The sequence below is a fragment of the Garra rufa genome, chromosome 23, assembly GCF_049309525.1.
Source record: "Garra rufa chromosome 23, GarRuf1.0, whole genome shotgun sequence".
In the NCBI taxonomy this organism is placed as follows: Eukaryota; Metazoa; Chordata; class Actinopteri; order Cypriniformes; family Cyprinidae; genus Garra; species Garra rufa.
In genome coordinates this window covers 15,720,810-15,738,395 of record NC_133383.1, presented here as the reverse complement: position 1 = coordinate 15,738,395, position 17,586 = coordinate 15,720,810, and the positions used below count along the sequence as shown (strand labels likewise).

The following is a 17,586-nucleotide window of genomic DNA, read 5'->3' as shown; positions in this document are numbered from 1 at the left end:
CTTGGTTTGTTAAGCTGAAAAAACTTGGTAAGTTACCTGGCTGCCCTAAACTTTTAAGTTGAATCAACTCAAATATCTAAGTTGTCACTTAGTGCAACTTAACATTTCAAATTGACTAAACTTTTTTTTAAGGCAGCCAGGTAACAAATTATTTTAAGTTGACTCAACAAATTGTTGTTTACAGTAGAAAGTCACCACTAGTGAAAATGCTTCTATATTATAGTATTAGTATAACAATTTATGAAAAAAGTTAAAATTACCACATTGTCAAATGTCACAAATTTGGTTTGATTTGATTAGTGACCAATAGAATGTGCAGAATTGTAAATGTTTTATTGAGTTTTAAGTCAACATTTTTTTGTTTAAATAACGTTTATATGATATAAATATTGTAATATTAGTTTTTTGTGCATTTAACTGCATTTAAATGCTAATCTTCCATAATTTTACATTTCGTTTACCTCTGACATCATCTTAAACACTATTAATATTATAAAATAAAAATCTATAAAATATAATAACACTTTTAAATGTAATTGCTAACAAATCTCAAAATCAATGTCCATTTTTTCATACTGCATTGTGATGTACACTACCAGTCAAATGTTTGTTGATGATTCTTTTAAAAGATTTTTCTTCTGCTCATCAAGCCTGCATTTATTTGATACAAAATACAGAAAAAACATTGAAATATTTTAACTATTTAAAATTTGAATATTTTTTGAAAAGTAATGTATTCCTGTGATTTTAAAGCTGAATATTTAGCATCATTACTCCAGTCACATGATCCTTCTGAAATCATTCTAATAATCTGAGTTGCTGCTCAACATTTTTTTATAATAATGATATTATGTTGAAAACAACTAGTAGATTTTTTTCAGGTTTCTTTGATGAATAAAAGGTTCAGAAGAGCAGCATTTATCTGAAATAGAAATCTTTTGTAACATTATAAATGTCTTCATCATCACTTTTGATCAATGTAAAGCATCCTTGCTAAATAGAAGTATTAATTTATTTAAATAACAAAGATATTTCACAATATTACTGCTTTTGCTGTATTTTGTTTTAAAAATATGCAGGCTTTGTGAACAGAAGAGAATTCTCTAAAAAACACTAAAAATCTTATTGTTCAAAAACAAAACTTGTAGCAATTAATAAAGTATATATTTTTAATTAATTTAAACAAAATAGTATATAATTTCAATAATGTCCCATTTGTCAGTTATTGGCCATAACATGAATATAATTATGGTAACACTTTACAATAAGGTTTCATTAGCTTACATTAGTTAACGAGAACTAACAATGAACAGTACTTCTACAGTATTTCTTAATCTTCATTAATGCTAATTTCAACATTTACTGATATATTTTTATATATGTCAACAGTTGTCAATACGCAGTGAACAAACATGCATAATGAACAACTGCATTCATATTTAATTGTAATTTTAGGGAGCATAAACAAGGATTAATAAATGCTATTAAGTATGTTGTTCATTGTTGGTTAAAAGGACAGTTCATGCAAAAATTAAACTTTTGTCATCATTTACTCACATTCATGTCGTTCCAAACCTGTATAAGATTCTTTCTTATGTTAAACATAAAAGAATACATTTTGAAGAATGCTGGTAATCAAACAGTTGATGGTCCCCATTGATTTCCGCAGTATTTCTTTCCCTACTATGGAAATCAATAGGGACCAACAACTGTTTGGTTCCTCAAAATTCTTCAAAATATCTTCTTCTGTATTCAACATAAGATTGAAACATATACATGTTTAGAACAACATAAGGGTAAGTAAATGACAATGTGATTTTCATTTATGTGTGAACTATTCCTTTAATGTAAGCTAATGCCTTAACAAACAAGATCTTATTGTAAGTGCTACTAAAAAATTAATTTCAATTGATGTATCCCTAGATGTAAACATTTTAAAATCCTAAAGTGAGTACATTTTATTTATATAGCACATTTCAGCACATTAAAGTGCTGAACAGCGAAAACCAAATCCAATATGACAAAAATAAAAACCCTTCCATTAAAACCATCCATTTCCAGACCTGTATTAGATATTTAATCACAGATTAAATAACAAATGTCAATGTGGTCTCAGACACTTTTTACCAGTTCGATTTGTCTGACTCTGCAGGACATCCAGCGAGTCAGAAAGACAAAGACTGCGGCTTATAGGAACCGATGGGGCATAAAGAACCCGTTTAGTTCGGTCGTAGTATTGCCCAGTTGCCCTTTACGTCACACATATCCACACCTCCTATGTGTAATGCCACTCTCCCCGCTGCCCTTAATCCTTCACGGCTTTTAATCTAAGTCTCAGCCTGTAAAAGGACCCATACAGTTAGAGACGCTCTCCAGCATGCACACAAGCTGCTCAAAATTGTCTTGCCATATTCCAAGGATTAGCATCTGATTTTGTGGATTACAGACAATGCTTTCACACTTTCGAGCAGATGACTGGGGGAAACAACAAAAGCGTGGCACACGCTGCTTCAGACATCACAGGATGTCTAATCCTTATATAGTATAGCTTCCTGTGCATGTGCTTAGATTTACTCAGAAAAGCATTTCGGTGCAGCGTGACCGAAATACAAATGCAGGTGTATTACTGCTGGCTGCTTGAATATGAACTGTTATGCATTGGCTGTATGCATGTGGCACTACTTTGTCTAGCAGACTAAGTCCATTAATGGTTAATAAGAAGGAGGAGAGAGCAGAAAGTAACAGTAGTGGGTCTTTATGAAGGGGGAGGAATATTCTGTAAAGCTCAAAGACAAATATGACATCATCTCCTATGGGAGTGTCAATCATTTTCTAATGTATTCAACAACTACAAAACTGTTAGATCATAAATCAGCCTATTTTCATCGTTAAAACCGCATTGTTTAGATTCCTTTGAAGCATCTTTTAAAACCCCTTCCAAAATATATGTATATATTCATAATATATATTTTTTTTAATTAAAACCACTGATCAGATTATACCTCATGTTTATTTTCCACTCTTTTTACATTAGCATGCAATAAAATGATGAGATAATACAAAAAATAAGAAATACAGACAATGACCTGATTTCCTGTGCGAGACTCCCCCTTCTCTCACAGATGCAACGCTCCTCCACAATACAGTCAAAAGACTCGGAATGACGGAGGCCCCATCGCCATGGTAACCGGGTTTGTGCAGCTGAGCATTGCGCTTGGAGCAGTTGCTGTGGTTATTGGTGAAGGACTGGAACTGGCCCATTAGCTCCACGCCTCCAAACATCGAAGGCCTAATAGGTCTGTACAATGTAGCCACTGGATTTTTTGAGCTAAGATGTTGTTTCAGCTGACATTTAATATTTATGACGTGTTTGCAAGTTACTCTATGTACTGTAGGAACCTTTGGTTCTTTTTGTTGGGCAAGATTGTAGCTTGTCCCTGACACTGAGACCTTTGACAGAAAATCAGTAAACTAAATTCAGTTAAATTGTTAAATGTATAATAATACATAATTCAACCATGCTTTTGTTTAAAAGTTAATAATAATTATTATGAATAAAATCTGATTTTCCAAAATAGTAGGTGAACAAAGCATATAGGCTCCCTAAGGGAAACATCTGTTGTACGGCTACCCTGTACATTGTGTGACAGATTCAGTTCAGGATTTGAAGACAAAGGCTTGTTATTTCTCCACAGTCCTCATTAGTGTCTATGGGCTTGAATTCTGCAGATGTAGAGAAAGAGGACTTCTGCTATGATCAATACTCATCCAGGTTTCTCTTCTCAGCTTCAGAATTCACTCAGAAAATACAGCTGTCAGCACCACAGCCAGCCGATCGATAACAACATCTCCTCAAAGCCAGAGGACTGAGCACATACTATTGAACACTCATCAGCTAAAGTATCTGCCTTTATACTTGTCCATCTGGAACGTTTTACAATAAGTGAGTAATAAAAAAAGCTTACAGCCAAATGCCAATAAATACAATATATATGTTACTGTTTAAAAGTTTGGACATGGTATGATGTATTTGTATTTGGAAGTCTCTTATGCTCTCCTTATGATCAAAAATACAGGAAAAAAATTCTATTGTGATCTCACAAGTCTGACTTGTTTTCCTTGCAATTGCGACTTTACATTTCACTATTTAGACCCCCCCCCCCCCTTTTTACAATGCTTTAGCAGAAAATGTTACAGGTGTGCATCTTGAGACAAAACAATGGCACTGATATATTTTAAGATATGTTGGAGAAAAATTTTCCATTTGAGACAGCTCAAACATGCATTTTAGTCTGGGACTAGCCTTAAGCCATGTCTGTGAAACTGGGGGATAAACTCGCAATTATGAGAACAGTCTATTTTCTCCTCAGAATTGGACTTTATAACTCTCAATTGTGTTTATATTTCACAATTCTGAGAAAAAAGTCAGAATTTCGAGGAAATAAGTCAGAATTGCGAGTTACTCACTTAATTGTAAGTTTATATCCCGCTATTCTGACTTTATAACTCTTAATTGTGAGTTTATATCCTGCAGTTCTGACTTTATATCTAGCTATTCTGCCTTTATAACTCGCAATTTTGAGTTTATATTTCACAATTCTTAGAAAAAAAAGTCAGAATTGCTAGTTTATATCGCACAAGTCTGACTTTTTATCTCGCTATTCTGACTTTAGAACTCGCAGCTGTGTTTTTGTATTATGCAATTCTGAGAAAAAATCTGAAGTCAGAATTGTGAGATATAAACTCACAATTGCGAGAAAAGTCACTTTGTTTCTCAGAATTGAGTTTATGTCCCGCTATTCTGTCTTTATAACAATTTTGAGTTTATATCCCGTAATTCTGACTTTATAACTCACAATTTTTAGTTTATATTTCACAATTCTGAGAAAAAGTCAGAATTGCCAGTTTATATCCTGCAATTCTGACTTTATATCTAACTATTCTGACTTTATAACTCAAAATTGTGAGTTTATATCATGCAATTCTGAGGAAAAAGTCAGAATTTGTTTCTCAGAATTGCGTGTTTATGTCCCAATATTCTGATTTTATAACACAATCCCGCAATTCTCACTTTAGGCCTATATCATGCAATTCTGAAGATTTTTTTTTCCTTGGTGCTCAAGAAACAATTCTTATTATATTTGTGGAAACTGTGATACATACATTAATGTACAGTGTAGATAATAATATATTAAAATCAACAAATTTTAATCCTTCTGTTATCAAATTGGCTATAAAGTGCATTGCTGATTGGGCAAATGAGGTGTGGGTGTGCCATCTAGGGGTTACCAAGAGCTATTGCTAGCAGATTTTAGAAACCCAGTAAACCTAAAAAAAAATATATAAAAAAACATTTTACCATTCAGTTTATGAATTAAAGGTAAAAGATGCTAGTTTTAAGACCAGTTCAAACTCCTTTAGCTCTTTTAAGAGAGATTTAAATACTAATTTAAATATTCATAGCAACACAATGTATAAAAGCCATAAAACAGCTTGCTTTACACACCTTATTTTTCCGAAATGAGCTTTTCATTGCTGATGAAATGAGGACACACGACACTGAAAGTTTCTATGAGGGAAAGATGAGCATTTTTTTGTTTTATTTTCCTTTTTTTTTTAATCTGAGGAATCAGAGTAAAAACAAATGTCATATACAGCACAAGTACTGAAATAGCAGTTAGATTGTGTGTTCTGCACTCGTATTTTACATTAGCACAGTTCTAGAATCTTCTAGAATCCATTTTGTAAACTCTGCTAGTACCTTAGAGCGATTTCTAAATCATTTCAAAATCATATACTTACAATTCTGTAAATATATACTGTACATACATAATATTAATATAGAAATATGGTTATCTAATGCCGTTTCAAGCAGCACTTTTTTGCACAATGATAAATGTAAAGAAAGTTAGGAAACAACTAATTCTTTGTTCCGTCTTTGTTTTAAAAGAATACACAGTGCTAATTTGTAAAATCATACAGGTGAAGTCAGTAAACACAGTGTGGCACATAGAGCCATGAGTATTCGGCAAAGAGATGCTTTAGATCGGTAAAACAGACAGCGGAGAGATCACTTACACATAGAAATGTGAGCTTTAGCCCACATTTAGGCCTTTTGCTAGTTTGACACCAAAAGCAAGGGTTTCTTTACACAGCATGTAATTAAAAAAAGGCAATTTTAACAAAAAAATATCCAGAGCCTAGTGTGTGATCAGTATGTCACGATCTTTCTTAAAGCACATCACAGATCCAGATCTTAGTTAATGTTCAGGATTATTTTCTACTTATGTGAATGGAAGTATTAACAAAAGAGTGATATTTTGAAACTGCAGTCTTACAGAAGGCAGCTCATCGTGAGATGATTCATCCCAGTTTTTCAGACAGATAAACACCCTCATGGTCCTAAGATGACTAGAAATACTCACGACAATGAGAGCCTCTAACAAGGCAGCCGTAATCAGCCTGCAGTCTCAAAATAGCCATCTCAAAGTGTTAACACTTCTGCTTTTTATCCTGATCACACACTATCAGCATTTGCTAAGCTGTACTGTTATGGTCAAAGTTTTCTAAGGTTTTAAGTTTGTATTGGTTAGTAACTGGTTAGAACTGACATGTAATCTGAAAGCTGATCTCCAGTGTTGGTAAAAATGAGAACAAAAATAAGACATTAATGCCACCTGAATTCTAGAAATGACAGAATTAAAGAACATTAAACATTAGAACAGCCAATGACTTAGTAACACTTTAAAATAAGGTCGTTCTATAGTTACCCTGAACTAACAATAAACAATCCTTTAACATTTATTATTCTTGGTTAATGTTTACTTCCACATAGAAATAGTACATTTTACATTATCATAATTCATAATCATAATTAATTTATAAATAACCATGAACTAAGATTAATTTTTAGTTCTTGAAACCTGACACGTTAACTAAGGTTAGTATTTTCAACCTTATAGTAAAGTGTTACCCAAACAGCTTCAAACATTTTGGTTTCCCATACCAAAACCTCAACAATAATACTGAATTAAAATTCTATTTTTATACATTTAAAAACAGCAAGGAGCTTTATATCTGCACAATCTGACAGATATAGTAAAAATAAAATTCAGGTGCATTTTAGTTTAGCTACATACCTGTGGGGAAATGAATTTGGTTAGTTTGTTGAATCTAAGCAGAAATGTTTAAGTAATTCTGGGCTGATATGAAGTTAAGGGTCCCAAAGCAGACACTGAAATCACATTGGCAAAAACGCTGAAGTGCTTATAATTTATCTTCCGAAATGGCAACAAAAGTAAAAAGGCATGTATCGGTAATCATACTGTATAAAAAAAAGAATAAACACCATTCCATTAAAAGACAGAAACTGAACACTGTATGCAATGTTAATTATGAAATTCTGAAAGAAAACTAAATCTACATTAACAAAACATTCAATACAGAATTAATTTTTAAAAAAGGCTGTAAATGGAATATAGAGTGGAATGTGTTTGTTTCATCTACATGGAATGCTGAAATGTTTGAAATAAATATACAGTCAATTAATTCCAGGGTTTTGGACAAAAAGTAAACAATCTCATAGGAGAATTTGTAAATATCGAATTGTGGTTTTTGGAATCAGTGTTTTTGCTTTTCATATTCATTCCTTTTTAAAAGCTACGTAGGAACTTGTTGAACATAAACTGGTATGTTTAGGAATGTGAAATAGCATGCTTATGTTGCCATCTATTTTAGGAGCGCACCGCTTCTTTAAATCCATACACACTCTCTCTCTAACACATACACACATGAGATGATGAGAAGACATGGTTGGGTTTAGTCGTCTTCCTCTTTAGCTTGAGAAAGTGCTTTCTCTGCGCTTGCCGAGCCCTCGAAGCGCTGCGAAGCGACGGCAGCTTGATGGGACATGCTCTTCCTCACAATGTCTCCCTTCCTCCATAGCGTAATCTCCTAAAAATACACAAAAGATTTCAATTTATACACAAAATAGATCATGTTCTGGGCATTTACAGTTGAAGTCAAAAGTTTACATACACCTTGCAGAATCTGCAAAATGTTAATTATTTCACCAAAATAAGAGGGATTATACAAAATGCATGTTATTATTTTTTTTTATTTAGTACTGACCTGAATTAGATATTTCACATTAAAGATGTTATATAGTCCATAAGAGAAAATAAAAGTTGAATTTATAAAAAATAATTTATAAAAGTATTTGTCCTTTTTCCTGTCTTCTGTTTTGTGCTCGGCCTTTTTTCTCGTCTCGGCATCATTTAGAACTATGTCAATTTCAGCAGTTTGTCCGAAACTGAAGAAGCTCATCCCGACACCTTGTGCTGGACTGATATCCTTTTGTATTCTAACACCTGGTGCAATTCCACATCAATACAATTCCATCTTGTTCACAAGCGAGCTGCTTTATCTTCTCTTATGCATGTACGTTTATAATATGCTATTTAAAATCAATTTTAGCTAATTCTTCTGAATTTACTACCAGCATAGTCCACGTAAATATTTTTTCAAAATAAAAGTCTTAAAGAGACATCTGAAATTAAATGCATGTAAGAGTAATTGTATTTAGTGGTTTTAAATTTTAATTTGGTGCACACAAAATTATATTTTACAACATAGGCCTACGTATTTATATTGGACACGGTTTCTGCAGGTTTTAAAAGTCTTATATAAACTTATAATAAGTCAAATAAACACAACAAAATGTTAATTATTTCACCAAAACAAGAGGGATTATACAAAATGCATGTAATTTTTTTTATTTAGTACTGGCCTGAATTAGATATTTCACATTAAAGATGTTATATAGTCCACAAGAGAAAATAGTTGAATGGAAACAAGAATGAATCCCTAAAATCAAATCCCTATTTTTTTTTTTATTAATTTGTTAATTTAGTAAGAAAGTAAAGACCAACCTGTTGTTTGAAGTAACGTCTCTCTTCTTCATCAATGAGCACGAGATTCAGGTAATATCGAACAGAGAATTTCTTATTAATGTCCCTCATGGTGGGCGTCATCTCGTACCCCGCCAGAAAAAGACGAATAGGGATGGATTCACCTAAAGCCATTATAGATAAAGTTAAAATTCAGTATACTTAATTTCAACTTAGAAAACATAAATATTAAAGATTTGCTTCATACCTCGTACAGGTGCTCCATCCATTATCTCGTATTTTGCAATGGTGTCATTTTCGTGGTACACATTTGGCCCTGTCCCTGTTGTCTCCCGTTTAATAATATCAATCTCCATGTGTTTGATCTTAATTCGCACCAACAGGAAATAGATCTTCCCTACAATCACATCTTTCAGGTGATACCTGTCATTTTTTAGAAAGAAAAAAGCAGGATATCAGTTGATGACAAAGTTAAATTTTATTACCTATTTTAACATAAAACCACGAACTTCCATCCTCTGGCTGTTTTTGACTTACTTGGACTTGTTGTACTCAAACTCAATGTGTAAACAGTCCTCAATTCCCACCTCCATCTTAATGGAGGAGTTGAGTTCTGGATATGTGCTGAGAGTGTGCACTACAATGTCCATCTCTTTGCAGATGTCATTCAGTCTCCTGCTGATGGTCGCCCGCAGGAAATAGCTTAAGGAGAAATTAAAGATTTTATAATAAAACCATCTAAAGACTTGAGTGTACAATATATTGTGGGAGCTCATATAAACATTTTTTGAGAGCTACACAATGACAGGAACATACCGTAGTTTTACATTCTGGCCTGTGTAGGACTCGTACGGTTTCTCCACATGCGTGAACTCAAAATCAAAGGTCTGGGATTGAGCCATTTCTCCAGGCCGAGCTAAATCCTTAACCAGAGAGACAAACTCATGATGGTTTCCTCTGTCGTAATACAATTCTAAGAGAAAAAGACACAGGAGAGAAAAAAAATGTTACTAGATGCACGTTTTGACATGGTTTCTTAATAAAATGTTCGTCATTTGTTTGTGTATTCTGTGTTCAAGTGAGAATAATTCTTTAAGGCTTTGTATTTGTTAGGGTTGCCAGGTATGGCACAACTTGACATTATTAAAGGGGGTAAACTATGTGTTTAATATACAATAAATAAGGTTGCAAAAGATCTTGATGAATTAAACAGGCCTTAGGTGGAATGACATTTTCTTTACATGCAAGTTCCTTCACATTTCTCAGAAATGCATTAACAGTATATACTTTAAACTTTAAATACAGCCCTCACTTACAACAAGCATATTTTAGGGAAACTGTTAAGTACTGAAAATAAAAACAGGATTCATAGATTGTGACGAGCATCTAGGGGTGTGGTTCTTATTATACCGCCTTTTTACCAGAGATGGGAAGTCGACTCTTTTTGGAGAATCGGTTCGTTTGAACAATTCGTTTTATAGAACACGATAAGAATGACTCAGTGATTCTTATATATGTTGCCCATTTCAGTTTGTTGCAGACATGATTCAGCTAACATCGCAACATTTATTTTAGAACCTAAATATTGTTGTATAACATTAAACAATACTACATTTGACCTATCTTTCTTAACTGAGTTTTAAGACTATTTTAAACCATAATTTCATTAGCAATTTGTTACATTTTTGCTATTCGGCTGTTAAAAATCAACTCACTTTCCGCCTCACTCATAATTTCTAGACTAGTGAGGAAAAATGTCTAAAGAGGACTTGTTCTAGAGAGAATACTACTGCGTTACTCTTGCTATTTCTTTCATATACAGAATTACAGATAATGATTCAGCCCAAATCGTGAAGGAATCATTATGACATAGTGAACCGGTTCGTTTGATTCACTGAAAATATCCAACTGTTCACGAATCAAACACCGCCAATGTGTCATATGTCACGAGACTTAGTGTTTGTAATTTGACACTTCAACATATTAACATGTTTTTACTTAAGTCTGGATTCCCTTAATAAAACGTGCGTTACAAAACATTTGCCTGCGACGCCCACAAACATACGAACACAGATGTAAATGTTAAATTGTATTTAGCAGTCACATTATAGCACGTACGTTGCGTCATCAAGCATCGCTCATACAAACGTTGTTGCATTTACCGATTTGCCCGATGAACTCAATTTTGATCCCTTGATGCTCGAGCCTCTTGCCAGGGTTCTTCAGGGTTACGTTGACTTTACCAGAGACTGTCTCCCCGTCGTAAAACAGAAAGTATTTGTCCTTTTTCCCGTCTTCTGTTTTGTGCTCGGCCTTTTTTCTCGTCTCTGCATCATTTAGAACTATGTCAATTTCAGCAGTTTGTCCGAAACTGAAGAAGCTCATCCCGACACCTTGTGCTGGACTGATATCCTTTTGTATTCTAACACCTGGTGCAATTCCACATCAATACAATTCCGTCTTGTTCACAAGCGAGCTGCTTTATCTTCTCTAATGCATGTACGTTTATAATAGGCTAATTAAAATCAATTTGAGCTAATTCTTCTTATGGCTACTGTATTAATGCATGCAGAGGCTTTTTCCAGCAATGTACAAACAGGCACAAGCTTCAGAAATGAATTTACTACCGGGATAGTCCACGTAAATATTTTTTTCAAAATAAAAGTCTTAAAGAGACAACTGAAATTAAATGTACGTAAGAGTAATTGTATTTAGTGGTTTTAATTTTTAATAATTTGGTGCACACAACATTATATTTTACAACATAGTCCTACGTATTTATATTGAACGCGGTTTCTGCAGGTTTTAAAAGTCTTTGACAAGAAAACACTTTTTCAAATGAATGTCATTAAGTCTTAAATCCACGAAATCGTAGCATGAAATAGTGCATGCACTGACCAAAACCTAGTATTTATTTATTTTTTACTAAACAATTACTTAAGATGCAAAAAGAAGCCCCGTTTTCTGAGAAATTCAACAACATGAAGTGATTTTACGTTTAAAACAAGAAAACACATGATATCATATGAAAACTTGTTTTCTCTTTGAATTAAGTAGATTTTCTAAGCCCATTGTAAGGTATTTGTTCTTTCTTTAATCATAAAGTCACTTCATTTATATCTGTTACACAAAAAACAAGACCTTTTATTATAAAGTAATCAAGCTCTGTTAAAAGTTGTTAAGTTAAGTTAAGTTGTATCTTAAAAAGTCTTACATTACCTTCATAAAACCTGCAGAAACCTTGATAAATGACTGACTGAACCTTCAGGAGAGCCCTGAAATAAACTATTAAACTGTTAATAGGACTGCAAAACGATTCATCGCTTTCAAAATAAAAGTTTACTATATGTGTGTACTGTGTATATTTATTATGTATATAAATATAAATAATTTATATATAAATCTAACATATTTTTCTTAAAATATACATGTATGTATGTGTATTTATATATACAGTCAAACCAAAAATTATTCAGACAATATAATCTTTTATATCTTTTATATATATAAAATATGGTACACTGTGACATATTATACCCAAAAATTATTTAGACACTTTGACCTGACCATATTTTGCTACATACCTTTCTATCAAAGTTATCTGACATTATCAAGATGAATTTGTTCTGACACAGTTTAACTCTTGAGTTCTTGTCATATTCTATTACCATTTTCTAAACTATAGGGAATAAACTGTGATCATGTGAGAAATTTTGAAGGTGTCTGAATAAATCTTGGTTTGACTGTACATAATAAATATACACAAGACACACTCATATAGTATGTAAACAAACTTTTATTTTGAATGCAATTAATCGTTTTGTAGACCTACTGTTAAATAAACTATTACATTTTGTTTATTAAAAGTAAAACATATGTTTGAAAATGCGGACAACACTCTTAATTTAAAAAGTCCAAGACTTCTTGTCACTATCATGTAGTTAATGTCTCCCTCTAGTGAGCACAGCTAGTGACAGCACAACTCTGCATGATCACCAGTTAAAAAAAAAAACTTTCACATCGGTGCCACACACGTTTCGTTGAAAACATAAAGAACTTAGGAAGCCAAGTCAAACATGATAAATAGACTATTTGACAGGCGGATAAGTGCCAAATGGTTTCTAAGTCTCAGTGCACTTAGCCTCTTTAATCTTGATGAAAGGACCGCTTTTAAAGCCTATTAACAAAATATATTAAACTGGTGATTATTTAATATTATACAACTAAAAAGGTGAATGGAAAGCTACACTGTGTGGTCAAATTCTTTCATGGCAGTCATAATCCTCTCTAAATCCTGTTTAACTGAAAGTATAAGGCAAGCCATATTAACATTTATTTCTATCTAACTAATGCCTATTTTGATAATATACATATTTTGATTAGAAGTAAAAAATCCAACACTGACTAAATAACTATTCAGTAGTACGTAATCCCAGTTGCTACAAATATGTATTCAGTTAGTTACTAGTGCGTATTTATCAGGTTGGTAAGTATTTTTTCTTTTTCCGATAATGATGATAAAGTAGGCAGAACTATTCCATTGGTAATGAATTGCATATTTTTGCCATTCAATCATAAGACAATCTGTTGCTCGGATATTAACTATTCACTTCTTAACTAGAGAGATAAGAGATCTTTTTAGGAACAGTCAGGATAGATACTAGTGTCTCATTCTGTAAGTACTAGTGACTAACTAAAAGTTGTCTAGTCAAGGAATAAGTAAACAGACTATAATTAGCCTACTAGTCAAACTGAATATAGATACTAGTCACATAATTACCGGTAAAGTGGGGATCTGTTTCTCAGATATTAACTATTAACTTATAGTAAACTAGTGACATGAGAAATATTCCTAGTGACAATAGAGGTATTGGTGGCACTTAACATAAACAATGCCACTGAATCCAACAAAACTCACGTATTTTGCTGATTATTGCTGCTAAAAATGGTCAATTATTGTCATGTTTTTGGCTGTACTAATCGGTCAGACCGGGGAAAACATTTGGAGTACTACAAACTGCCAAAAGAGTGCAACAAATCTCTGAGGAACAAAAGTCGTTTGTGGTTGGCCAAACTGAACCAGGATTTTCCAGGTCAATAATCTTGAGAACATTGGTGTTTGTTCTTATTTCCAGTCAGGTAGGTGAAATATTAGGCTAATATCTTCATTAATACTGCTCGCACATATCTTTACCAACTATTAACTTTAGTTCGTCAAAATATTGTGCCCTTTCCTGCTTACTAAGTCCTTCTCTATATGTTTTAGCAGCTTCCACGTGTTTTTTCTGTGGTTTAGACAGCATAAATTAGCAGAACAACGTTTAACAACGGATAGACACTTTTGTTTAGCAATAGTGAGGTGACTTATATACTGTCAACTAGTGAACGTGAAAATAGATAGTAGTCACATAAAGTGACGTAAAGCAGCATTACATAGATACTACTTTGTTTTCAGGGAAAAAATGTTAAAAGAGCTTGCCATAACAAGGATAAACTAGAGTAGCGTGGGTATGCAAACGCAATCTCTGTTTATCTTTTGAATACGCGCTTATGATTGGCTGTCTAGGCTGTCACTCCAGCTGTGGGCGTGGCCAGTCCACTCTACTCTAAAACACGCTGCACCCCGAGAGCGCTTCATAACAGTCATTTAAAACCGCGCTAGGCATGGTACGAGTCATACATCGTTGAGTTGTACAGCGCGATCAGACACAGAGCTTCACTGTCAGTCAGCTCTGATCATGTGCGATTGTTAGAGTTAGCAAACTAGACAAAATCTTCACAGGACTTATTCCTCTGTTTAAAGACAGCTGACTTTTGATTTTTGTGATGGCAGAACCGCAGCAACAGCTGGTTGACATTGACCCGGATTTCGAGCCTCTCTCCCGGCCGCGCTCATGCACCTGGCCGCTACACCGACCGGAATTCAGCGAGCCGGGTAGCTCGAACACGTCCTCCCCGGCGCCGTCCGTCAAGCCGGAGCAAGGCATCGTGGACTTTATCAACAGCCTAAGTTTGCTGGAAGAGACCGAGGACTACCCGGAGGAGAAACCCGTCCTTTTGAACGACTTTCACTGCCAGGACAACTGCGTTCATCCCCAGCAACAGCATCCCCAGCAGCCGAATCCCCAGCTGACGCACCCGCAACAGGTGCCGCCGCTCCCCGCCCCTGCCAGCAGCTCCAGCCCTGCAGCGGCCCAGAGGAAGAGCAGCTCGTCTCGTAGGAACGCATGGGGGAATATGTCATACGCTGACCTCATCACCAAGGCGATCGAGAGCTCCCCTGAGAAGCGGCTCACCCTGTCTCAGATCTACGAGTGGATGGTGAAGAGCGTGCCTTACTTCAAAGATAAGGGCGACAGCAACAGCTCAGCCGGCTGGAAGGTAATGGCTCTCCAAGGCCAAGCACAAGTGTCATTAAAAGTATCATCATAATGTTTATGCTATATTTAAACACACTTACATGTATTTTGCACACTGAAAACATGATGTAATGTGTCCATTCATGCATTTTAAGTTTATTGTAAGATCAGCAACCCAAACAAGCTAAAATAGTATTCATATCTGATAATGTTCTACACACAAAAAACTTTAATCAGTTTTTTTATCTGTATCTTCAGTATTAATATCTAAACTTCCTTAAAAGAAGATAAATTTACTGTGTATGACTTTTTTGATGATATATCTTAAATTGTTATAGTAGTATAAACCTAACAAAATGGGCAAAAAGATTTATTTATTCATTTATTTAATTTAGCTGGTGTATTTCCTCCTAAATGACCTTTTTACCTGACCTAATTACCTCCACCTGACTGGTAATTTTTGTTGGTAACCTAATTTAGCCAAGCTTTACAGGGGGTTCTGAGTAGGTCTGGCCTGACCAGCCATGTTATAACACTTTTTTTTTTTTTTATACCAATGTAGGCCTCTGAAAAAGTTGTAGCGCAATATATGATGCTAACAGTTATCCTTCAAAAGCACAGTTGTGGATTCCCTCTCTGCGCAAATGAATGACATGCGGTTTGTTATGGAGTTCAAGGCTCGAAAGAGGAGGGACCGAGCGCACAGTGTTCAAAAGAATGCATAACAACCCAGTATCAGCTGCGCATTTGCTGATGCCAGTTCGGTTTAAACGTTGTTTAATATCCTTGACAGAAGTACTTGTGGTTTGGCTTTCAGTCGTCAGCCTGACGTAGAGAGAGGGTTGAATTAGGGAAAATAACAAATCGCACCCGCTCATGTACAAAAAACTTTTTCAAACACCCTCACGTCATTCCAAACCCGTATGACTGTGTTTCTTCTGTGAAACTCAAAAATAGGAAATTTGTTTTGCATGCTGGTACTGAAGCAAACCCACCATTAAAAAGTAGTCCATACTTCTTGTGCACTATATTATTCCAAGTCTGAACTACAATAGAGTGAAATATAGTAAAAAAGGTTGAGCGGTTTCTACTTTAATCAGTTTTAGTCACGTGACCTATTTTTTCAGCACTCATGCAGTATGAAGTAAGTCTTGTGATTTGACGACACATTTCTAAAGCTCCTAAGGTGCCCGATGACTAAAACCAACTATCATGGGTCCAGGAGGGCTGCCACAAGTGAGGTGGAGCAAACAGAGAGAGGTTTCAGTGTTGAAAGGGTCTTTGTCAACCTGTCATTTATCTCTAGAGCACTTGTTCTTGTCTCTGATTTACCCCTACATACAAGCCACTTTTGTTTCTTTGCTTGCTCGGTGCGTAAATGGAAATACAAATCCTTACCGTCACACATGTCAGGGCCTCCTCCCAACACTGTGCTAAAAATACCGGCAGGATTACCTGTCATTACAGGGAGACACATTTACCTGAAAGGTGTGGTCCGCCCCCCTCCTCACCGCCATCGGCTCTACATGCCACAAAATATCGTCTGGACTTCTCCACCTGTGACATCATAGTTTCAGCATTCCAGTCACTCGTGGGATGTTTGCAAGGGTTGGACTGTTCTTTATCATACTGTCTACATACCTGAGACTGCCTAAGAATTCTGCTTCCTGTCCCAGTAGATTCCAGTCTGTGACTGTCACGTTAACATAGTAAAACCTGAGGACTTAAAGAAGGGGTTTGCCATGATGCAGTTGACTCTTTGTCGTTTGATTATGAATATAATACATTGATTTTTTTGGGAAAGACATTTTAGGATATATACACTACCAGTCAAAAGTTTTTGAACAGTAAGATTTTAATTTTTTTTTTTTTTAAGTATTTTTGCTCACCAAGCCTGCTTTTTTTTTTTAATTCAAAGTACAGCAAAAACGGTAAAATGTTTCTATTTAAAATAGCAGTTTTTTATTTACATATATTTTAAAATGTAATTTATTCCTGTGATCAAAGCTGGAATTTAAGCATCATTACTCCAGTCCTCAGTGTGACATGATCCTTCAGAAATCATTCTAATATGCTGATTTGCTGTTCAAGAAACATTTATTATTAATATTTAAAACAGATGAGTACATTTTTTTCAAGATTTTTTTTGATGAGTAGAAAGATTAAAAAAAATTATCTGAAATAAAAAGATTTTGTAACATTATACACTATACCATTCAAAAGCTTGGAGTCAGTATAAGTATTATTATTTTTTTTATAGAAATTAATACTTTTATTTAACAAGGATGCTTTAAATTGAAAAAGTGATGATAAAGACC

General features: G+C 34.4%; 2 protein-coding genes across 3 annotated transcripts in view; one reads left to right on the top strand and one right to left on the bottom strand.

Annotated features, from left to right (window-relative positions):
- Positions 1-5,566: 5,566 nt before the first annotated feature.
- vps26bl (vacuolar protein sorting 26 homolog B, like) lies at positions 5,567-11,519 on the bottom strand. Of its 2 annotated transcripts, none has more exons than XM_073829397.1 (6): positions 11,072-11,519; positions 9,726-9,882; positions 9,447-9,611; positions 9,157-9,332; positions 8,902-9,073; positions 5,567-7,958 (listed from the first exon to the last, which is right to left on the bottom strand). In XM_073829397.1, the coding sequence occupies exons 1-6, from the start codon at positions 11,292-11,294 to the stop codon at positions 7,835-7,837; spliced, it is 1,017 nt and encodes a 338-aa protein (XP_073685498.1). In that variant the 5' UTR covers positions 11,295-11,519; the 3' UTR covers positions 5,567-7,834. The 2 variants fall into 2 exon arrangements, with proteins under 2 accessions (XP_073685498.1, XP_073685497.1); XM_073829396.1 differs by having other exon boundaries at positions 5,567-7,953; positions 8,931-9,073.
- Positions 11,520-14,571: 3,052 nt separating this feature from the next.
- Positions 14,572-17,586, top strand: part of foxo1b (forkhead box O1 b) — a 43,694-nt gene continuing 40,679 nt past the window's right edge. Inside the window, exon 1 of the mRNA XM_073829853.1 lies at positions 14,572-15,290. Coding sequence (XP_073685954.1) covers positions 14,736-15,290 — 555 coding nt within the window. The 5' untranslated portion in view covers positions 14,572-14,735. The remainder of the gene's footprint in view (positions 15,291-17,586) is intronic.